This window comes from Telopea speciosissima, chromosome 6 (assembly GCF_018873765.1).
Source record: "Telopea speciosissima isolate NSW1024214 ecotype Mountain lineage chromosome 6, Tspe_v1, whole genome shotgun sequence".
Lineage (NCBI taxonomy): Eukaryota > Viridiplantae > Streptophyta > Magnoliopsida > Proteales > Proteaceae > Telopea > Telopea speciosissima.
In genome coordinates this window covers 32,507,315-32,531,713 of record NC_057921.1, presented here as the reverse complement: position 1 = coordinate 32,531,713, position 24,399 = coordinate 32,507,315, and the positions used below count along the sequence as shown (strand labels likewise).

The 24,399-nt window shown below is 37.9% G+C and overlaps 1 protein-coding gene and 1 pseudogene across 3 annotated transcripts in view; one reads left to right on the top strand and one right to left on the bottom strand.

The window, feature by feature from the left end:
* The first annotated feature begins 2,947 nt into the window (after window positions 1–2,947).
* LOC122665632 lies at window positions 2,948–4,160 on the top strand (annotated as a pseudogene).
* Window positions 4,161–8,923: 4,763 nt separating this feature from the next.
* The window catches only part of LOC122665077 (ceramide synthase 1 LOH3-like), a 36,191-nt gene continuing 20,715 nt past the window's right edge, over window positions 8,924–24,399 (bottom strand). For 2 of the 3 annotated variants that reach the window (XM_043861139.1, XM_043861137.1), the window contains 3 exons: window positions 10,617–10,801; window positions 9,322–9,380; window positions 8,924–9,203 (listed from right to left, as the gene is read on the bottom strand). In XM_043861139.1, the coding sequence (XP_043717074.1) occupies window positions 9,349–9,380; window positions 10,617–10,801 (217 nt within the window). In that variant the 3' untranslated portion in view covers window positions 8,924–9,203; window positions 9,322–9,348. Of the gene's footprint in view, window positions 9,204–9,310; window positions 9,381–10,616; window positions 10,802–24,399 lie in introns of all 3 variants that reach the window. The other variant, XM_043861138.1, reaches the window with a different exon arrangement.

The following is a 24,399-nucleotide window of genomic DNA, read 5'->3' as shown; positions in this document are numbered from 1 at the left end:
GGGAGGGAGGGAGGGAGGGAGGGGGAAGTTTTTTGTAACCTAGATCAGAGAATTTGGCTCTGATACCATGTTAACAAAATCGAAATATGGAATTGCTTGGGTGACCAATGTGATCAGCCTAAGACTTATATTTATAATAAGAAAAATAATACTATGAGACAATAATACCCTTGTCATAGCCGACATAGCTAGGAAGTGCATATAACAAAATAAAATACCCAAAAAGATGAGAATACCCTCATGGTATTCTGGTGTACAGTATTCAACAATTATGCATTCTCGAAATAGATTCTGGGTCTAAAACCTATTCTAAAGTAAAATAAAAAATAAAAGTAAATACATAAAGAAGGATCAGGTTTTAAAATACATTTTAGACCCAAATGCTGAAATGCATACTGTACAAAGCCTCAACAGAAACTATTACGAGTTTGGATTTGAACATTGTAACTTAATACAACTTTCTCTTTCAAACAATGCGCACAACAGGATTAAAATTGGAAGCAAAAAATAAGTGAAGTAGCAACATCTACCTACCATGATACTACTTTGCCTTTCAAAAGATGTAATCGGATTAAAATTTAAGAGGAAGCGGTAGAAGCGCTAGCCCTCAAAACCTTAAGCGCACACCCTTAATCCTAACCGTTGAGTCTCTCTCTCTCTCTTCAGGAATTTGGCTTTGATACTATGTTAACAAAATCGAAATATGAAATTGCTTGGATGATCAATGTGATCAGCCCAAGACTTATATTTATAATAAGAAAAATAATACTATGAGACAATAATATCTCTGCCATGGTCGACATAGCTAAGAAGTGCATATAACAAAATAAAATATATGAAAAGATCAGAATACCCTCACGATATTTTGGTGTACATTATTCAACAATTATGCATTCTCAGAATAGATTTTGGGTCTAAAACCTATTTTGAAGTAAAATAAAAAATAAAAGTAAATAAATAAAGAATGATCAGATTTTAAAATACGTTCTAGACCCAAATGCTGAAATGCATACTATACAAAGCCTCAACAGAAAGTTTGGATTTGAACATTGTAACTTAATACAACTTTCTCTTTCAAAAAATACGCGCAACATGATTAAAATTGAAAGCAAAAGATAAGTGAAGTGGCAACATCTACCTACCATGATACTACTTTGCATTTCAAAAGATGTAATCGGATTAAAATTTAAGAGGGAGTAGTAGAAGCGCTACCCCTCAAAACCTTAAACCCACATCCTTAATCCTAACCATTGAGTCTCTCTCTCTCTCTCTCTTCAGGAATTTGGCTCTGATACCATATTAACAAAATCGAAATATGAAAATGCTTGGATGTTCAATGTGATCAGTCCAAGACTTATATTTATAATAAAAAAAATAATACTATGAGATAATAATACCCCTGTTATAGCCGACATAGCTAGGAAATACATATAACAAAATAAAATACCCAAAAAGGCAATAATACCCCCACGATATTCTGGTGTACATTATTCAACAATTATGTATTCTCGGAATAGATTATGGGTTTAAAACCTATTCTGAAGTAAAATAAAAATAACAGTAAATAAATAAAGAAGGATCAAGTTTTAAAATACGTTCTAGATCCAAATGCTGAAATGCATACTGTATAAAGCCTCAACAGAAACTATTAAGAGTTTGGATTTGAACATTGTAACTTAATATAACTTTCTCTTTCAAAAAATGCAAGCAACAAAATTAAAATTGGAAGCAAAAGATAAATGAAGTGGCAACATCTACCTACCATGATACTACTTTACCTTTCAAAAGATGTAATCGAATTAACATTTAAGAGGGAGTGGTAGCAGCGCTACCCCTCAAAATCTTAAATGCACACCCTTAATCTTAATTGTTGAGTCTCTCTCTCTCTCTCTCTTCAGGAGTTCTGAACCGAAAATTGAACAATAAAAAATCAGCAGTGTCCAAAGTTTTTCGTTGAAAAAAGTTGGAGCTTCAAATCGTGTTTTAATATTTGGCCATAAGCTTGAAGAGGACTCAGACGATCGGGACCCACAACGTCATCTCAGTAAGAGAAATAAATGAAATGCGACGAAAGAAAATCAAAGTGTATGTACACTGAAGTGGATTATCTCAGAGACGTTTCACCTCCGTGTATGTTATGAGTTGCAGATAGTTATCAACTCCCCCTGTTTATCTCACATAGAGAAAACAAGGTCAAATAGCTAAGAGAACTGAGAGACATGGATTTAAAGCAAATCATATCTGTGGTGAGGTTTTGAATAAGACGACTTTTTCATTTTTCATTCTATATTAATTCTTTTACCCAAAGAATCCAAGTTACCACCAAGGGTCAGGTAGAAGAGACATTAGACATTAAAACACATTTCAAATGGGCGAATAAATACATTGAATTGATTTCCAAGAAAGAGAGGATTGATGTAGTATTTTAAAATGTTTTTAATCTAAAGTTAGTGACATATGCTATCCAAGTGAGAGATTGTAAGGTTTTCTTTTGGGTGGTCTAGTATAGTCACCCTTCCTTGATCTTCCAAAAAACCGAATTGATAAACGTTGACTGCTGCGAAGTTGGCTAGCTCAGTCCAATAGTGAAAAATTATCACATATGGAATATTGGACTGAGATTTGGCACACTGTAATTGGTATGAAGATATTAGATAGTGTGGACCTAACTAACATATCCTTTAATGAAAAAGGAAATTCTACATTCCTTTTGCAGGGTTGGTCCCTACCCTCACTCTACAAATAGTTGGCATTGGCCTATTAATCGTACGAAATCTAAAACCTAAAGGGAGTGGAGAAGAGGGTAGACAAGACTGGCAGTGATTGCAGTGGAGCGACGATATTTATGCAGACATTGTTCTTTGACCATGGATCCAGGTATGCCAAAATCGGTGCTCGTTGTTAGATCATCGTATGCCTATTGATCTTTATGTCCTATTGCATTCGTATGAATTCCTATCAGCTTAACCCTGCTAAGAATAATAACAACAACAAGAAGAAGCAGAACAATAATGGGTTCTTATTCGGTGGAAAGGTTGACTAGTGTGTTGGGTTTTGGCTCGCATTTATTGTATTGGGACTCACATGAGTAGCTTGATGGTCAAGCTGGATTAAGTGGAATGCAAGAGAATAATGCTTGTATACTAAGCTTTTTATCTTTATATATTTTAAGGGGGGCTCAAAATAGGTAGAGAGAGAGATAGGGATAAGCAAGGGATATGCAAGATGTGAGGGGTGAGAGAATGGATTGTTTTTGGGTTAACTGAGAAAAGGTGTACAAGGGATTTAGGTTGGTTTTGGAATTAAACTTAAGCCACTCTTGTACTTTATTTTTCTCTTAGTAAAGAACAGAGGATCTCTCCGTGGATGTAGGCAGGTTTTGTCGAACCACGTAAATTCTTGAAGCAGAGTATTTGGATCTTGTAGGTTACAATTCTTCAACTGAGAACCAGTAGTACAATGATCACTACAGCCAGAAACATCACTATAGTGTTCAGCTCAAGAATAGTAGTGAGAGTGACAATGTTGTGCTTATTTGCCCTATTCAATGTTTGCCATCAAAGTATCAGCAGAAACAACAAAATCTTCAGCTGGAGATGGAGTATGAGGCATCCAAAGCTGCCTTTAGTTATGTTGCTTAAATCAATCACAGCGTGAGTTTGTTTTCCCACGCACAGCAAATAGATGGAGCGCGAGAGAGAGAGAGAGACTTGTGTTTGTATCTTGAGCTTTACTTTACTTTTCTTTTCATTTTCCCCCTATAAACTAATTAATGGTTTGTCCGCTATTTTTAAGTTGTTTTGGGTAGTTCTTTTGTGATTTCAATCAGGGCTCATTGTCATCCATGGATGTCAGCGTTGTACCAGAGGTTACAATGAATGATATATCAAACACCACCTCTTCTCCAGCACCTCACTACCAATGTCATCTTAGTTTGCTCCATTAATGGACAAAGAAGATAGGATCCTTAGATGCAAAGAGAAGAGAAAAACAAGGAAGTTTGAAAAGACACTAAGGTATGCTTCCAGGAAGACTTATGCAGAAACTAGGCTCGTGTTAAAGACCGCTTTGCAAAGAGAAGAGATGTACAAGTTGAAGTAGATCAAATGTTCTCCTCCACCACTATAATATCCGAAAGTGGTTATGTGATACGATCATAGGCTATCGTAGGCTGATGTGACAAACCTTGTAGTGTTCTGTTAGTTTGTTAGGGTAGGGTAAATTTGTTAGAAATAGATTTTATATAATGTAAGGGAACAGTCGTATAGAATAAGGAATATATCAAATCTCTTCTCTTCGTCTTCTTCTTCTAGGAGGTTGTTGCCCTCGAAGCTAGCATTTTATCTTCGTTCTTCCCTTCCCCTAAGCGGGTTCCTATCATAGGTGCTTTCGTTGAGAGCTTCCTCCACCGCCATGGCTAAGGGAACTCGCTACCACCAGCAGTAGTCTCTATCCGAGTTCTGCTTGCTCCTCAAATCCATTGATGCTAAGCTTTCCTGCCTCTTCCTACCACCAGCAGCAGTCTCTGTTCAAGCTCCGCTTGCTCCTTGAATCCATTGATGCTAAGCTTTCCCACCTCTTCCCTGCTTACTCAGCCATCAATGACCCTCCGACGCCTGGCTGGAACCAATCTGGCACCACAATCACTTCCTCGCCGGTATCCGAGCCGCTTCCTTCTTCAATCCCTGCCATCATGGACCAGATTCCAGATCAGCAGAAATCTGGAAACGATGTCGTCGTCGATCATGGAAACCAGATCTTCGACAATGCAACCATGGAGCAAGATCCAACCGACACTTTAATGGGGCAACATGATGATTCCAGTGGATTGCTTCCAATGGGTCTCTTCATTGAATACAACAGGTTGGTGCTCCTTTTACACTCATTGGCACATGAAGACGAAATTTACAAAGAGCAACAAAAGATCTATAGTGTTGATCTTGATTCTTATTTTGCACTGTCTGGAGCATCTGTGGTGCAAGCATCAACCGGCATCGACAATTTCAGCACAACAGTAGATCTTGAATCTTGCTTTGCACCATTTGGAGCATCCATAGAGCAAGGGAGATTCCAGGACCGAGATGGTTGAATTTGACAGCTCCATGACTTCGATCCCTGCCATTATGGACTAGAATCCGGTTACTTCAGCGATTGTGGCAGCAAAGCTCATTCCTCCACAACTTCGATCTGGGAATCCATTAGGTCGCCTCCAAGAAACCAAGCTCTCGGAGGTTCAACGATCGTTTCCTCCGCCATTTCCGCCAGCGACACGATCATCCCTACTTCTCGCTCCATCACCAACGCTAGTCACCGAGTTGCTGGATGAAGAATTGCACCAGAGGTCAAGCACTACGCGCGCATGGTGGATCTTCTTGGCCGTACAGGACAACTCTATGAAGTTGAGAATCTTAGCTAAAAAGGCTCTTCGAGGGATATGATCTGGAAGCATGTGGTATGCCACTCCAATAAAGTTGTACGAATGGTTAGGATACGTTGGTGTTTTGACACTGGTGGATATCCGTTCTCAGTAGAACCTTGAGGACAAGGTTCTATGCGAAGGGGATGGCAATGATACGATCATAGGCTATGATAGGCTGATGTGGCAAACCTTGTAGTATTCTATTAGTTTGTTAGGGTAGCTTGGTAAATTTGTTAGAAATAGTCTTTGTATAATGTAAGGGAACAATGGTATAGGATAAGGAATATATCAAATCTCTTCTCTTCGTCTTCTTCTTCTAGGAGGTTGTTGCCCTCGAAGCTAGCATTTTATATTCAATCTTCCCTTCCCCTGAGCGGGTTCCTATCATTATATGATCGTTCCATCATTTTAAGATCCACAATTCAAAACAGGCTACTCATTCAATCCCTCTTGAACTAAGTCGCCACTAAACTCAGATTGAACCAAGCTTTATGACCTTATCCCAACTAAATGGTGTCAACCACAAAATTTCTATTTCACCATTCAATTCTAGAACTGATGCAAGCCCAGACCTGCACCCTAAATTGCAATGAGTCAATATCCATCAACACAATGAAAATGATGGACTAACCCATGTAAGATTAATGAAGCACTTGCACCAGCCCATCAACAAGGCCAAGCCCACACACCCCATCAGCTCGGCAAGGCCACATCAGCAGCCCAACCAAGCCCAAGACCAAACTTCAAACTCGGTTCCTACATGCCACATCATCAACGATGTTTTAGCCCACTATGACTCAGCATTTAAGAAGATTCTAGAACAGTCCCACAGATTGGGACATCTAAGGAGAAGTTGGAGATTATCAATTTTTCTATTTTGAATTTGGAAAGTTGCTCTCTAAGAGATCAACCTTATCTATTTTAAGGAACAACATCAGTATAGAAAGTTGAACAAGTGCTTCACAAGGGAATTCTCAGTGTAGGAGAATATATTTGGACAGCAGTGGAAGATGATCAACAACCCTATATTGAAGAAAGATCCTCAATGTTCTATTTTTCAGAATGGCACCAAGATTTGTAAACCTTTTACAAATTCCAAATTCTATTTGTAAAGTTCACTTGAAGGTGAAATTACGAGCCACAATTACTCAAAACTAGGTTTAGATTCCTCTCCTCCCATCATCTTCAAATGACAAGAGGTCTATTATAGCACCACGATTTGGAAGTTCATAATTTCCGCATCAACAGGGCGGTCATTACCGTCTTTCATAGGGAGTCATTTCACCTGCATGTGTTTGGGCACAAGGGGTACAGTCCCCCACAGAGAACATTTCTCCATATATTTTTTGATGTTAAAATCAAAGGAATTTGATTGCTAGGTAAAGTGAAATTTAATAAACAAATTTGGTATGTTTTGGAGTAGGGCTGCAATAGGGTTGGGTTGGGCCAGGCCTGAAAAATCCAACCCTGACCCACCCTCAGGATCGGGCCGGGTTGACCCTGATTGGCCCTGATCATGGGGAGGGAGAAGGAAATGCATGGGTTGGATAGTCCGGGGAGAGAATTATCAATTTTATGTAAAATAATACTATAATAAAATGTATGATATCACTTATTATCTTCTTATATAATATATTATATACCAAAATATGATATATATATTTAATTGCATCTTCAAGTGATCTTTATGAATAGAATTTGGAAATTATAAACTTCCACATCGTGGTGCTACAATCGGCCTCTTGTCATCTGAAGATAATGGGAGGAGAGGAATCTAAACCTAGTTTTGAGTACTTGTGGCTCGTAATTTTACCTTCAAGTGAACTTTACAAATAGAATTTGGAATTCTTAAAAGTTTTTTTTTTTTTTTTTTGGGTAGAAGGAATTCTTAAAGTTTATAATATATATATTATATCAATATATATTTTATAGTATAACTATATATATTTTATAGTATAACTTGAAACAAGGTCAGGCTGGGCCGGGCTAGGCTTAGCCCAAGGCCTCAACCCTAGAACTACCCGATCCTGAGTTGAGGCCAGAAATTTCCAGCCCTGCCCCGCCCTCAGGGCCAAATATCTCAGCCCATACCTTGTTCGGACCAACAGGGCCAAACTTGCAACCCTATTTTGGAATTAGTTACACCATCATATGAGGTAATGATTACAAAAATTGATTTCACTTCCCTTCCTGTTATTTCCTTTGCAATCTAATAGATCCCGAGGGAAACGAGATCCAGCCGCATACCAATGGTTTCTTACAACATGGTCCCTTTTCTTTCCCACTCGGGCTGGTCATGAGGTAAATCTGACCATTAAATGAGACGGTGGATTGTTTAGGTAAGCCACATTTTATATTTGGTGGCACCATACCAACCCTATGACCCACGATGTATTAGGTTACTTCCCTCGTTTAATTAGAAATTCATGTTTCTTAAATAGAATTGATTTCCAATACATTAATAAGGCCTTAGATGATGACAATTAAGATGTTTACAAAGATATATGTATAAAGCAAAAGTTGATAACCATTATACTTTTTAATTAAGATTACAATCGTTTTTATGGAGCCTAACAATGAATAAATATGCTTTCTAGGCAGCTAGATAAACATAAAACAACAAAAACATTAAATCCAAGCCTAGATATGACTATGCAAAACAAGGATTGTGATATTTGACAATATTGTGGTTGTCCTAATGTAGAAACAAAAATGGAATACATCGGAATGATTTTGATTTCCTTGAATCAAACTGTAAAGATGCTCCATTTGGTTGCCAGTGAAGAGAAGTGTCACTTCTGAAAAGAAAAAGAAAATTTTGTAATCATGATTATATACCATCATGTGGGGTAGTGATTACAAAAATAAAAAAATTCACTTATCCCTTTACTTCCCTAACAACTAAACGAGAAATGGAAAAGTGATTCAACTACACAGCAATGGGGTTTATTAATGGGATGGATGCAACTACTACAAAGGGTATATTTATAAAGCAAAAGTTGATAATCATCACTTTTTCTGTAGCCTGCAATCAATAAATATGTTTTCTAAGCATGTAGACAAACATAAACAATGAAAACACTAAATCCAGGCAAAGATAATGACTAGATGTAAGAAATGGTACATAAAACAAGGATTAATATTTGACAATGTTGCAGTAGTCCTAACATAGAAACCAAAAATGGAGTATGTGGGAATAATTTTGATTTCCTTGAATCATAATGTAACAGAACACTTGGAACAGCTCCCAGAGTAAAATCTGTCCATACTCCCCAAGGGGTCAGCCCAGTTGGCAAAAAACCAACTCCTCAAATAAGAGGTCATGAGTTCAAACCACCTTGAGGCCTATCCCCATCCCCCTATCCCCCCCTATTAAAGCTCTCCAATTCCATATAAAAAAAAATAAAAAAAAAATGTCCATACTAAGACTAATCTTACTACATCAAGATTTTCCCAAGATGTTTCAGATACAAAAAAGGATTGAACAGGAACAAAAGATACACCGTTGGGCTTGGCTTGAAAATAATTTAGGAAAATATCACAGCATCAAGCCTTAGAACTTCTTTACAATTAGTTATTTGTTACCCAGCAATGAGAACTGGTGGTAAATGGAGTGGTCCATGATTCCAACAATGAATAATCTCACAATGGTTAACTTCCACCCTAACTCACTCCATAGCTTGCTCTATTAGATCACTCACTTCAAATGTGAAGGGCTTCTTTCATCGCAAGGATTTTTTAATAAACCAAACTCACTATTGCGATGCAAAAAATGGATAATTATCTGCAAAAGAATGAACAGTGAACTCTTTGCCTTAATTAAGAGAGATGCTGCTGAACCAAAAAATAAATAAAAATATCATGAAGATGCAAAAATAATTTCTTTAGCACCTGTGGCACACGTGTAGTTTGTCAATATTGAATGAAGATCAATCTTCATGCTCATCTTCACCTTCAGAATCTGCACAAGAAAAAGTACTGCAAGATCAGACAACCCAAGATGGGATGACAATATTACCATGCCGACGTATTGAACATTGATCAACAGGTAAACACAAATTCATTAGGTTAAACCCCAAGTCCCCAACCCTGTAGTCTTTTAAACAGGTGAGGTCTATAACCCAGTGTATTCCCCTAATGGCAAATGCATCAAATATCATACCCAAGGATCATACCTTGTCCTATTTCAAATTCACTCTCATACCCAAGGATCACACCTTGTCCCATGCAAAATTCACTCTCATGTTTGTGTAAGATGTTTTACCAAAAAAAAAAAGTTTGTGTAAGATGATTAACCAATTACTGAAGTTTTACTTAAACTCCATTGAATGGATCAACTTGATAGAATTAGCAGTCTATTCATTTTAGCAGAACCATCATAATCTTTAAAGGATCAATGCTTTCACATAATGACACCCAAATTCAAGATTCCGCTGCTTTTCTTGTTTATATATCCTTAGAATTCAATAGATCCAGGGCAACTGGCCATGTCACACAAAGTAGGTTTATTATAGCTTAAAATTTTTCTACACATACATGTTTTCTTCTTTGAATAGACGACAGAAATTCATTTAATACAATTGTACGTTCCTTCTAGTAATCACCTTATTTAGGACCAAAAGTTTCTTTGATGATGCCGGGGGCTTTGTAGCTTGCAGAAGACATGTTTTCAGACACATTATAGGGGCTGATGTGGCTGATCCAGAATATCCATAGTAAGAGGAATCTCCAGTTAAGTGACATATACAGTTCCCTCGCAATCTTTTTGCCCACCTTTTCACTATAGTACTGCTCCATGAGTAATTACCCCAGAATGTGTTTAATTTTCTTAGTATAGGAAGGGCCTTTAGCCAAACCTTTCAGTATGGATCCTGACTGGAATCTTAGGCATAGACTAGCTTGGAAAAGTGGCTCTTTTTGCCACATGACATAGTTTATATGGATGTATTGCTGCACGACAAGGGGGATATCCTGATAAATATATACACAATGGGCTGTCGTCTCAGCAGCAGACAGGCCTGACAGCCTCTTCACACAAATATCTAACATAATTTGCCCAACAATTTCCAACATTAAACACATGCCTTTTTTTGTACCCATCCGAAATAAATAAAAAAAAATGAACAGTTTTTCTGTTCAAGTGCATTCATGTGTTTCTGAACCTTACTAAATGATCTGTTGAGTTTGAGCTACATACCAGATCGAACATCTTCACTAACCCGGCCTCTCGCTTGGATTTGTTTTACAAGCATTCGATAGATCAACATCCACCAATAAATGTGAAGAACGAGCAAACAAAATAGGAGGATATTAAACACATAATAGTATATGGGGCCATTAGCCTTGTATGCTTCCTTGTCTAGAGTCAGAAGAACTTCATAGCTGCAAACAAGGAAAAGAATGACTTCAATAAAATATTAAAAAAACAAAAGGGCAAGGTAGAGTGGGATCTAAGGTACATTCACTGAAACAGGAGGAAAGAGCCCTAGGTTGCTCAGTAAATCAATTAAGAAAACAAGAAAGTGTACAATTACAAGAATTAAGGAAGCAAATAGTTGGAAGACGGCAATGAAAAGCGAGTCCTCACTTCTCAAGTAATATTTACTGAAATATCACCTTCCGGAAATACTAGAATTCTAACAACATGTACCAACAGTAATTGTTGTTTATATTTAATGAAGTTTCAAAAAACATAATTTGATTATCACCCAGAAACTTATAAAAATCTAGATTCAGAAACGGGAAAAGCCTATAAAGAAGAAAAACCTCAAGGGGATCTTATCGATTTGGGATAGTTGATCCTTGATGGTAAGAGTAAAATGAGTAACAAGTTAGAATTGAAAGTTGTGGGAGGGGGGGGGGGGGGGAGAGAAAGGAGTGCAAGGACATACAAAAGAAACAATAGTAGAAGATTTTCTAGAACATTCAACAACTCCTTTTTAACAAGTTGAGAGATCCAAAATGATGCAGGGAGAAATTGGGTCACAAGGGTTCTTTTCTAGAACCTGGTCCACATGTTGGTCCAGGACCAGCACCAAGCCAAGCCCAGACCCTGTGGATAGGCTGGCCAGGACCTGGCCTGCTGAGTTTATTTTATATGGTTCTTTTTTTGGTCCACTCGTATCTATTATTTTGGAAAAGCTGCTGGAGAAGACTTTTGGTATTCTTAGGGCTGTTTTGGGATGATTTCTATTTCAATTTCATGGGGTGATTTCGATTTTTGAAATTGTTTGGTTTGATTTTTACACCTTGTTTCAGTAAAACAGACATCAAATGAAAGAGAAATTCTGAAATAGGTGAGAAGTTCTTTCAATTTCAAAATTGAAATTGCATTCATGCTATTTTGCGCTGATCTTTAATAAGCACATGTTAAACAAATGCTCTTTTGATGGGTAAAGTGGTAATTTCGACCTTATGAAACAAAAACACAAAAAAAGCTGTTATCTTGTTCTTCTCCATCGTCCATAACCTAACACAAAAAGAGCCCCAAGACCATCTTCATGCTTCATGAACCTTCTTGTCCATTCCTATGCAGCAGCAGTCACATCTCTGCAATCTTCGCCAGATAATGGGCTCAAGAACAAGACCAAAGACTTCAATTTCAATACTCTCTTCCTCTCTTACACAAAATCCACCACGCCAAATGCCTCCACGTGCTTCTTCTGGTTTCTGGGAATGCCTAGAAAGTTGGAAATGGTGTAAAGATTAATCCAAGAGATAAGAGGAGAAGATAGGAAGTAAGAAGAGAAGAAGAAAGAAAGAGATGGCAACCGAATGATGCAGAGAGATGATTCATCTCCCCTATTTGATTCACTAATATGAAATAATAATTACAACCACCTCCCTAGGGAGGTACAAGGTAAAACAAGAAAGATACAACATAAGAAAATAAGATACTAGACTAGTGCTCAAACTACCCTTACATAAACTCTGACACTCCCCCTCAAGCTGGAGAATAAATGTCATACATTCCCAGCTTGCATAACATGGTGTACTAAATTGATGAGGGATGAGCCCCTTGGTAAAGATGTCAGCTAATTGATCGTCTGTCTTAACAAAAGGAGTACAAATGTAACCAGAGTCAATCTTCTTCTTGATGAAATGTTTGTCTACCCCCCCCCCCTTTTCCCTTTCCTTCTTCTCCATCTTGTACATTGGCTCTTTGGTTCTCTCTTCCCAGCCCCCTCTTGGGGTTTGGTAATATATTTATTTACCAAAAAAAAAGAAATGTTTGTCTACTTCAATGTGCTTTGTTCTGTCATGTTGCACAGGATTATATGCTATACTGATGGCAGCCTTATTATCACAATAGAGTCTCATAGGTGCCTTAGTATCAAATCCCAGCTCTTGGACCAGCCGTCTCAGCCATAGAAGTTCACACACTCTATGAGCCATAGCTCTAAATTCTGCCTCTACACTTGACCGAGCCACAACTGGTTGCTTTTACTCCTCCATGTTCCATATTACCACCCACAAAAGTACAATAACCAGATGTAGATCGCCTGTCAAAAACTGAATCACCCCAATTACCATCAGTATAGCATTCAATTCTCAAATGGTTGTACTTGGCATATAGAAGACATTTTCCTGGAGAGGACTTCAAGTATCCCGGTATCCGGTATACAGCATCCAAATGTGCCCACTCTTAGGGGCTTGCATAAACTGACTCACCACCCCAACTATATAGGTGATATCTGGACGAGTCAAGGAGAAATAAATCAACTTCCCTACAAGCCTTTGGTATTTCCTTACATCAACAAGGGAAGGTCCACAGTCTTCTCCTAGCTTATGATTTTGATCAATAAGAGAGTTTGTTGGTTTGCTACCCAACATCCCTGTCTCTTTCAACAAGTATGGGACAAACTTCCTTTGACATATATTTATTCCCTTCTTAGACCTTGATACTTCAATCCCCAAGAAGTACTTTAAGGGACCCAAATCTTTAATCTCAAACTGTTAAGCCAAGTAAGTCTTTAGCCTAGCTATCTCAACCCTGTCATCTCCAGTCACTACAATATCATCAACATAGACAATAAGGGTTATGATGGTACCATTATCTCGCCGGGTAAATAAAGTGTGTTCAGCTTGGCTCTAGGAATACCCATTCTTCAAAATGGCCTGTCTAAACCTCTCAAACCAAGCCTTCGGGGACTGTTTGAGACCATATAGTGCCTTCTTGAGCAGGCACACTTTCCCTTCAGCTGAGGGAAACTTGAAGCCAGGGGAAGTCTACATGTACACTTCCTCCTCTAGATCACCATGGAGGAAAGCGTTCATCACATCCAACTGATACAATGGCCAATATTTATTAACCGCCAAAGATAAAAGAACTCTTATTGGGTTGTGCTTCGCCACAAGAGAAAATGTCTCCTGATAAACAATCCCATTTACCTAACTATATCCTTTGGCCACTAACTTGGCCTTGTATCTCTCGACTGTACCATCTGATCGGTACTTGACTGTCTAGACCCATCTGCATCCATCTAGAACTCTCCCCCTAGGAAGATCAACCAATTTCCAAGTACAATTCTTCTCAAGGGCCATCATTTCCTCAGACATGGCTTGCTTCCACTTTGGGTCAGCATAGCCTTAGTGACATTTTTGGGAATGGAAATAGAAGAGGGGGCAGCAGTGAAGGCAACACCTGTAGGAGAGAGAGCATCATAGGAAACAAACTGGGCTACATGATTAGTGCAAGCTCTCTTTCCTTTTCTATCAGCAATAGGAAGGTCTAAATCAGAAGGAAGAGAAGGAATGTTACCTGACTGAGGAGGATGTATCTCAGGATGTGGATCCAGGGAGGACTCTTGGCAGGTCTTCTGTCCCTTCAAGCATTCACCTCTTTTGTGCACAACTATCTCTTTTTCATTGCTAGCATCAACCAATGTTCGAAAACTCGTTGCGTTTCGTTTCGGTATTTCAAGCTGACCGAAATAACAAAATATTCGAAATTTCGGATATTTTGGTCAAAACATTACAATTTTCTGTTATGTTTCGGTAGGTCATTTCGGTTGGTTTTAGGCCAAGTTAAGGCCTGAAACTTTATGGAAACCTTATTTTAGACTATATAAACACATGTAAATGTTCAAATTGCAAAAATAGTCACCTAAAGTGGTGTTTTGGATTTGCATCATTGATTGGCATTATACAGTCGAATCCTAATGTATAACTTAGATAATTACACAAACACATTGTTTAAGACTTTAAGTTTTAGAGGACATAACAAATTAATAATTAATAAACAATTTAAACAAGTAAATTCACTTAGAAGTTGAAAACATAAAGTGAATGACTCATAATTTAAGTCATAATATTAAGTACAATAAGTCAATAACAACTTAACAAGATGATATCAATATGACAATATCCCCAATAGTCCAATACAAGTCAAGTAGTCATCAAGTGACTCAAATGTTTACAAATATTCTAATAATAATTACTCCGCCGTCCAGGATCGACCCCCCTCATCGTCCGATGGAGCCGACGTGCATTGTTCTCTGACTGTAGGACAAATGAATGCCACATCATAGTTTAGGAGAAGAAATGAGTGTAGTCACCCACAGTGTGCTAAGAAGGTTGAATGTTGTGTTCTCCAAGTGTTTCCGGCGTAGATGCGGTGAAGATTCGAAGGCCGGGACAAGAATTAGCAAAGAGAAATGAAAGGATGAAGAACAAAGGAGCAAAAAACACAAAATAGCAGAGCTTGTGAAGTCTCGGACGAAATTTCAACCGAGACTCACGAGTTTCTGTATTTTATATAAAGCAGATTTGAAAGGAATCTCGATATCTCGCGAGAAGTAATTTTTGTCTCGAGATATCATGAGATGATCGAAAAATCGACCGAGTTTTTGTATTTTTTCATTTCGAACTAATGTTTCGTTTCGAACAGATCAAGATACTCGAAATTCTCGAGATCTCGACCGAGTTTTAACGAGTTTTAGTACTATGGCATCAACACCTAATTCTTTTTCATTGCTAGCATCAACACCTGAATGAGTATCAATATCAACAACAGCCCCTTCTTTGTGTTACCCAATATCAAACAGAAATGGAGAAGTAGGTAAAGGTGGGAGGAAAGAAAGGGATAGCTTCAAAGAAGGTGACATCTTTGGAGAGGAGTCGCCTTCGGGAAAAGGAATGGTAGCACTTATACCCCTTAGTCGAGGAGGAATGTCCAAGGAAAGTACATTTGAATGCCTTGGGGTCAAGCTTAGTCCTAGCACATTTATTGACATGGACATAGCAGACATACCCAAACACCTTGGGAAGAAGAGAGAAAGCAGAAGCCTGAGGAGATGACAAGTCTAAAGGGGATTTGGAGACAAGAAGTTTAGTGGGCATGCGATTGATTAAAAAGGCAGTAGTAAGAAGGGCTTCAGACCAAGAAGTCTTGGGAACATGCATGCCAAATAGGAGACTCCTAGTGACTTCCAACAAATGGCGATTTTTCCTTTCAGCCACCCCATTCTGTTGTGTGGTGTCAACACAAGCAACTTGATGGATAAGAGGAGAAGATAGGAAGTAAGAAGAGAAGATAAGAAGAGAAGAAGAAAGAAAGGGATGGCAACCGAATGATGGAGAGAGATGATTCCTCTCCCTATTTGATTCACTAATATGAAATAATAATTACAACCACCTCCCTAGGGAGGTATAAGGTAAAACAAGAAAGATACAACATAAGAAAATAAGATACTAGACTAGTGCCCAAACTACCCTTACATAAACTCTAACATAGAACATCTTCTAAAGCAGGTTTATCAACCTATATGCCAACATCGGCAATATCGTCTCCTCTCGCCTCACCTTCAAACGAATTCGTAAGAAAAAATATCTTTGCCTGGAATTCGATGATCGCTTGTTATGTTTGTAATGGTTGTTTCCATGAAGCCTTGGATTCTTACTACTAGCTGTTCAAACATCGAGCATTCGACCTGATTCCTTTACTTTTCCTGTCATGTTGAAAGCTTGTAATGATCTAGGTGGTGGCAGGAAGATTCATTGTTGGGTCTTGAAATTGGGTGGTCCGGATGTTTTTGTGGCTGCTTCTTTGATTCATAAGTAGGCCATAGTACAAAAACTCGTTTCCATAGTACAAAAACTCGTTTCGTCTCGATCGAGATTTCAAGAATCTCAGTCAAGTCGAAATGAAATGCAACATTGAATTGAAAAAATGCAATATTTCGAAAATTTCGGTCATCTTGTTTCGGAAATTTTGGTCATTTTGGCATTTTATACCCACAGAAAAAATACCATATTTCGATGAAAAATTTTGGCATCTAGGAAATTTCGGTCAGACCGAAACACCGAAACGAAACGAGATTTTAAACCTCGATGTAGGCTCGTGGGTGATGCCCATATGTTTGTTGATAAAAGCTTGTTTGAGATTTGGGTTCATGGAATGCAATCATTTTTGGATTTTGTCAAATTGGGAAGGCTGCAAAGGCATTGGATGTGTTGAGGATGAGCCGGGAAGGGGTGAAGATGGACTTGGTTATTATCTCAAGTATTCTTCTCGTTTGTGCTCACGATTTTTTTATGGGAAGTTGATTCATGTGTATGCTATCAAGCATGGGTTGGAGTTTGATGTGTTTGTGTCCAATGCTTTGATTAACATGTATGCCAAATTAGGCTCCTTGGGTTCTACAAATCGTATCTTTGATCAAATGGTGGTGAGGGATTTGGTATAATCGAACTGGATTATTACTTGATTTCCTGGAATTCTCTAATCACAGGCAATACTCCCAAAGAAATATATTCAATTAAGAGAGAATTTATTCTCAGAAATTGAACTACCAAATGAATTTCTTATTCTTGAAATATTTTAGATTGATGCAACCAAAACAATTTCGTTTTCTTGACCAAAAATCTATTTGTTGACTTTTATGAAATCAATTTGAAAATGAAATCGAAATCATCCCAAATCAGCGCTTAGTGTGTCTTTTAGAATTCCAAGAGTTAGTTAATTTTCTTGGTTTATGTTTTCTATCTATTGAGGGTGGGGTTCAATGTATTTGGTTTTGTTTTCTACGTATGGGTTTTAGTTTCTAGGTGTTGGGAATTCTAACGGTCCTTTTAATTCAAGTTTATGTAACCAAGGGGCTGTTAAGCCTCCTTTTTCCCTATATAATAGAATTGTGGGTTGCTGTTACAGCAATCCAGAACATTGTGAAAAAAATCCTCTCTCGAGAAACCCTTGTGAGATACAAGTGCTGTGGGACTCTAGGCTGCCACCTATCTATCTTCATCTTCAACTATTATCATCACCATCAACCTTCGTCATACCTACCCATAACCCAATCAAACCAGATTCAGATTAGAACCCTCTTCCAGATTCGATCTTGGCTTGCTTACCCTCTTGGGTTCGCATCAGCTCGGTATCAGAGCATGGCTGGAAGTGAGAATAATTCTGTTATGTCACAACAGATTGTTGATTCTTTAACGGTTTTGATTGATCAAATGTTGGCTATAGAGCAACGTCAATCATCTACTTCACATCAAGTGATGGCTCTTGATCCAACTCCATTCATTTTTAAAACCCAAGTCCTTTTACCCAATGGGAGAACAGACATATTACTTGTTGATGAAAGGCAACGAGACAACACTATCTCACAATTCGTGGTGGATTTGTAGTCCCAGACAGGCGAGATAAGCATTGCACCATCGGGTCCAGTGTTCGTCGAATTTGAACAATTCTCATATTATGACGGACCAAGGCCAAGGGGTTGAATGTTTTCATATTATTTGTTAATGAAAGGCAACGAGACAGCACTATTCACATTTCATGGTGGATTTGTAGTCCTAGACAGGCGAGATAAGCATCGCACCAACGGTCCAGTGTTCGTCGAATTTTTACAATCCTCATATAATGACGGACTAAGGCCAAGGGGTTGAATGTTTTCATGTTCAAAAAGAATTATTGTAGTGGGTCGAGATTGGTAAGAGAATTGGCAAGGTTCAATTGACCGTGCTAACAATGTGTGTTTCCTAAGGCCTCCCCATCTACACAACACCGTTGTTCTCAAAGGTTTAACACCGAAGGTAATCACACTAACAGTTTAGGAAGAGCCGTAGTTATCAAGGTGGCAAGCCGACCAAGGCGTTGGAGAGGGTCCAAAATCAAGGCGACACCAACAAGGCGGACCAAGGCGCCTGCCTAGGCACCCAAGGAGCTTGGACGCCTAGGCGTCACCTTGATAACTATGGGAAGAACCGAAAAAATCAACACAGGAGTAAGATAAGAAAATTGCGATTGAGACATCACCAACGATAAGTGCATGGACAAAAGATTCTATTGTACTGATAGAAGATTCTACTGAAGATGTCTCTGTTAAAGAGTTCAAGTCGACAAAGTTGAAGAGATTCATGTAGACTAAGCTGAATCAGTAGATGAGAACGTGATCAATAAGTTTAGCACTTCCATTGAAGCAAAGATTGTTGATGCAGATCCGAAGATTTCTACAAATACTTTTTCTACTATAGAGATAAAGAATAGTGAAATAGTTTTTGAAGAATATGTAATTACTCCCTTTGTAACTGAAATTGAACCAGAATTGGGAAATACTGACTTTATCTTATAGTTCGAGAACTCACGAGATCATGCGAGATTTCGACCGAGATCTCGTTTTTTTGGGAGGTCGAGTCGAGTTGGTATACGAGTTCTCAAATTAAATTTTCTCGGGTCGACCTAGATCTCGACCCATCTACTTCTTTAAAAGTCATCTAACTCGCCAGAACTTAATATTTCTCGATCAAGTTCTATCCAAAAGCTATTTTCTTCCCCATTTGAAGGTTGTGCCTCATTTTACCTCTGGATTTTAAGTTCTAACCTGCGGGAGAGTTAATTCAACTGCACATTTGAAGGATTCAGCTACACATCTTCAAGATTCATCTCAAATTTGAAGGATTCAACTCTTATATGCTTGTTGTGGAGCACTATATGCAACAGTGCAGCAACACTATGTCATGGGAAGACTATGTGGCACTACTGGGGACTGAATACTTGATTCAAACTCAGTTTATGTGATGATAGTTGTAACTGGTAACATTGTTAAATAGTTTGATGTATCACTTTAACATTTCTAATGCTTATTTAAGTTGTTTAGCTATTAATTGAATGTTTTGCTTGCTTTCTATTACTAAATTATGTGTAGAGTAGGGTATTTTAGTACATCGTCGCCTACCAACTTAAGGTCCGAAGTAAAACACCTATTTGGACTTTGTTTTGCAAAATCTGATATTGCCATTGTGCTTAAATGGCCTAAAATAGGTTGAATACCAAGTTTCAGACCCAAACTAGGTCTAAAACCCACAGAGTTGAGGTTTCGAGTTGAAAAAAAAAATGCACCAACTCGACCGAGATCTCAGTTTTTCCCAGGGTCGAGTTAGGGTCGAGTTCCGAGTTTTAGTACCTTGCTTTATCTTTCAGCCCAAGTTTTTAGAAGAACGTGAACCACACGTTCAAGACTATATTTCAAGCTTCAGAGAACTGCAAGAACATTGGTATGGGCTGAAGTCTGATCTCCATCACACTAAGCTGATCCCTTCCTTGTCCAAAACTTGAGGTCGAGTTTTTACTAAGAAGGGGAGAATTGATGTAGGGAGAAATTGGCTCAAGGTTCTTTTCTAGAACCTTCTCCCTGCATCAAAAAACCTCCAAGCTGTTTGAGCTGGAGTAATACATTTGGAGCTAAGACGTAATGAAGGTCTGATAACACTATATATGGAATTTTTGTGAACATACCTAGATAACCCGCATACGGATACAAAATCCAGTGTTCTCCAGAGCACCAACTCTGAAAATTATATTAAATAAATGTCATCATTCAGCTTGCAAGCATTATAGCAGGGATGTGTGGGAAAAAATTCCAGTTGCTCTAGGATTGGGAATACCATTCACACTAGTAGTCTTTCAGAAGAATCCTAGTCTAAGTAGAATCCAAGAGTATGAAACCATAAGAATGTTGGGATACTGCTGAGGGTATAATGGGAATATATGTGATATGGGTAATATGGGAACAAATGTTTGTATTTAAGGGCATAATTGTATTTTCAATATTTAGATTAAATAAAATAGAGTTGGGAGGGGTCAATGAATCTCTAATTTATTCTCCAAAACTCCCTTCTTTTTTCTTCTTCTCTCTTTCCTTCTTCCTCTACTCCTCTCTCACTCTGGTTTAACTCAATCAATAGTAACCTCAACTTGGTATCAGAGCACCAGGTCAACAGGTTTGAGAGTTAAATTAGGTTGTCGATCCTGTTTACCTCTCTCTAGAACCCTAATGCAACAAAAGGCTTGAGGTAAAAGAATACCATGTAAGAATCAAAGTGAAGACCTAAAGGTCATTGTTTGAGAAGATTTAAGAGAAGTTTGGAAGTACGAAGGGCAAATCAATGAAGATGGTCACCGGAAAAGAGTACCACCAGCCCTGGAACCGGTTCATCTCTCTCTCTCTTCAGTTGGGTCGCCCTAGGGCCTAGGGTCTCATCTTGAAGACCTGTCTTTAACTGGTAATATGCTTTACCATATTCCTCTGCAACTCCAACTTCCGTGACATGTTCTGCCGCAAGAATCATAGAGAATTTGCTGTTATCATGTTTTGAGAAAGCTGTCCTGGTTAGTAGACGGGTCTATTTGCTGAGACGATATTTGAAGATTGAAGAGTGTAGTAGTTTCCATTTCTACATGGAATTTTTATCTGATAGCAAGTTCTCTTTGTTTATGGAACCATTTGCTACCTGTAACTAAATATTTTGTTGTTGGGAAGAAGATTGGCTTGAGTGTGAACTCCCCACCTGGTTAGGGTATCCAACCAGCTCCCATTTTGCTCTCATAGACAATATCTGAAGTCAGTGGACCAATAGACTCATCATCAGGTTGTACAGGTAATGTTAACCACAACGTGTTTACTCCAAAGAGCATAAACACCCAAATATCTATTGTTAAGTTGGATAACACCAACTATTTAGACTGAGCTCACTCTGCAAATTATCCTTGGGGAGCCGTGGAAAGCTGGGATACATAATTGGAGAAATCAATGTGTTAAGTCCAAGTGATTCTACATACCAAAGATGGGAGACAGAGAACTCAACTGTGATGACCTGACTGATATTTTACATGAAGCCTAAGATAGGTAGATGATTGATGAAAAAAGCCACAGCTAAGGACATTGGGATAGTGTTATCAACACATTTGACCGAGTAGGTGACTCAGCCAAAGTCTATCATTTCCTCCAAAAATCATCACCATGCAGCAAGGTGATAAGCCAATTTCAGAATACAATAACACTATGATTGGTCTTTGGGAGGAGTACGACCAATATAGAGATCTTTAATTGTCTAATCCTGAGGATGAGGTCAAAGTCTACAAAACCTTTGAGGATGAACGTATCTTAATCCTTCTTAAGAGACTTGAACCTAGAATATGAGCCAATTTGAGTACAAATCTTGGGGAATGTCCCACTCCTCTCACAGAAGGGTTGGTGTGGTCAAAGAAGAGGTTGAAGTAGTGGCTGTGGGGGATGATAAGGACAAACTCAGATGTCAGCATTTTGGCAAATTCAGAGACACCAAGGAAACCTACCAGGATCTCTATGGTAGCCCACCTTAATACACATCTTTGGGTATTACGCGAGGTGGCAGGACAAGGGGAACCTGAGCTAACTCGATAGTTGCTGATACAGACTCCATGGGAAATGCTTCCATTACAGATGATTCACATACTGATGATTGTTCTCTCACTAGAGAGGATATTGTTGCATTCCGTCCAGTTATGGTTCAGGGTTCAGCGTTCAGCTAGGAAATTCCTCATCTTCTGCTACCTCTGCTGAATCAGATATCTCGGCCTCCACTCCTCATGCATCTACAGCTGTGGGTTCCCTTTCTTGGTGAATAGATTCTGGTGCTACCGTACATATGATTGGTATATCCTATGGCTTCGATTCCTACTCTGTTCAAGTAGATATAAGTTTAGGGTGGCTAATGGCTCTTTTTCCTCTATCTCTGGGAAGGGTAGTGTACATGTTACATCATCCATATTCCTTAATTATGTTATTCATGTTCCAAACTTTGCTACTAACCTCCTCTCTATTAGTTATATCACTAAATCTTCAAACTGCAGTATCACTTTTTTTTCTCTTATGATTGTTTATTTCAGGATCTGGTGGCAAAGAGGATTATTGGCAGTGGATGTGAGGAGAGAGGGTTGTACCTTCTTGATCCGCGACCATCTCTTTTGAAAGAAGCACAGTTGTATGTTTGTAGAAGTAATGAGAGTAGTATGTGGACAATGTGATACTTTGGCATCAATGTTTGGGATAACCCTGCTTTTTTTCTATGAGAAAATGTTTGTCTCATTTGTTTTTCTTAATACCTGGTTCACATGTATTTCACTGTAAATCCTATCAATTCACAAAACATTGTAAATCCCATTAAACTTATCGCAGTAATAGGTCTGATGCTCCTTTTTAATATTGTCCATTCAGATGTTTGGGGCCTTCCACAACTTGTTTGTTTAATTGTTATTCTGTTACCTTTATTGATTATTCTCCCACTACTTGGGTCTATCTTTTGAAACATATAAGCGATGTGTGTGATGCTTTTCAAGAATTTTTATCAGATGGTATGTACCCAATTTGAGAATAAAATCAAAATTGTCCGATCTAATAAAGGGGGAGAATACATGTTTGGGGGGCTCCAAAAGTTTTTCCATGATAATGGCATTCTCAATCAACTTGCATGTGTTGATACGCCTCCAACTAAATGAGGTAGCTGAATGGAAGAACCACAATTTGTTAGAAATCACAAGAAAATTGTTGTTTGGGCCATGCATGTTACTATACACCCTATTTTGGGCCATTTAAACAAAATGGCACTATCAGATTTTGAATAATCAAAGTCCAAATAGGAGTTTGACTTAGTGGGAAACCAGGACAGACACATTTTTATGTCTAATATCATTTAAGTAAATGTTTTTATTTGTTATTTCATTTACTTAAGATATTATTCATGAATTAGCAAATACCTCCCTATTTGAATTCAATAAAAATAGTTAAAAAATAAAATTCCAAAAGGATAAAAGTCAACCCCCTAGTTCAAGAACAAAAACTGGATTTTCGGCGGTAGATGCAATTTTCAACTTTCTAATGCTGGGATTTTTCTCAAATCTAAAAATTCCATAAATCTTAATATGGTAAAACATTACTAACAACAAAAAATGCGGTAAAATATTATTTGTTTTGATGTCAAAAAAAATATTTTCACTCAAAGCGATTTTGACAACATTCACTCACAACAAATCCAAGGTTGTTTAAATCTGATTTATATTGAAGGAATTATGTACCGGTCAAACTTAGTTTGGTGTGCATGAATGCTGTCAAAATCACTCTGACTGAAAATATTTTTTTGGACATCAAAACAAATGAATATTGTACCATACTTTTGGCTTTTAGCAATGTTTTACCAAATTAAGATTTATGGAATTTTTAGATTTGAGAAAAGCCCCAGCATTAGAAAGTTGAAAATTGCACCTACTACCGAAAATTCAGTTTTTGTTCTTGAACTAGGAAGTTGACTTTTATCCTTTTGGAATTTGATTTTTTAACTATTTTTATTGGATTCAAATAGGGAGGTATTTGCTTATTAATGGACAATATCTTAAGTAAATGAAATAACAAATATAAAAAAATGAAATAAAAAATATAAAAACATTACTTAAATGATATTAGGCTTATTTATGAATAATATCTTAAGTAAATGAAATAAAAAATATATAAACATGAAATAACAAATATAAAAACATTTACTTAAATGATATTAGGCATAACTTAGTGCTTGTCCTGGTTTCACCTGTCTTGGTTTTTGGCATGAGTGTTTGTCTTGCTTTCTGGCATAACTAAGTGTCTGTATACCAAGGTTTCCCGCCGAGATGACGGTGATCTCAAGACATTGTATTTCTCCATTTCGCCTTCAATCTCATCTCAGTT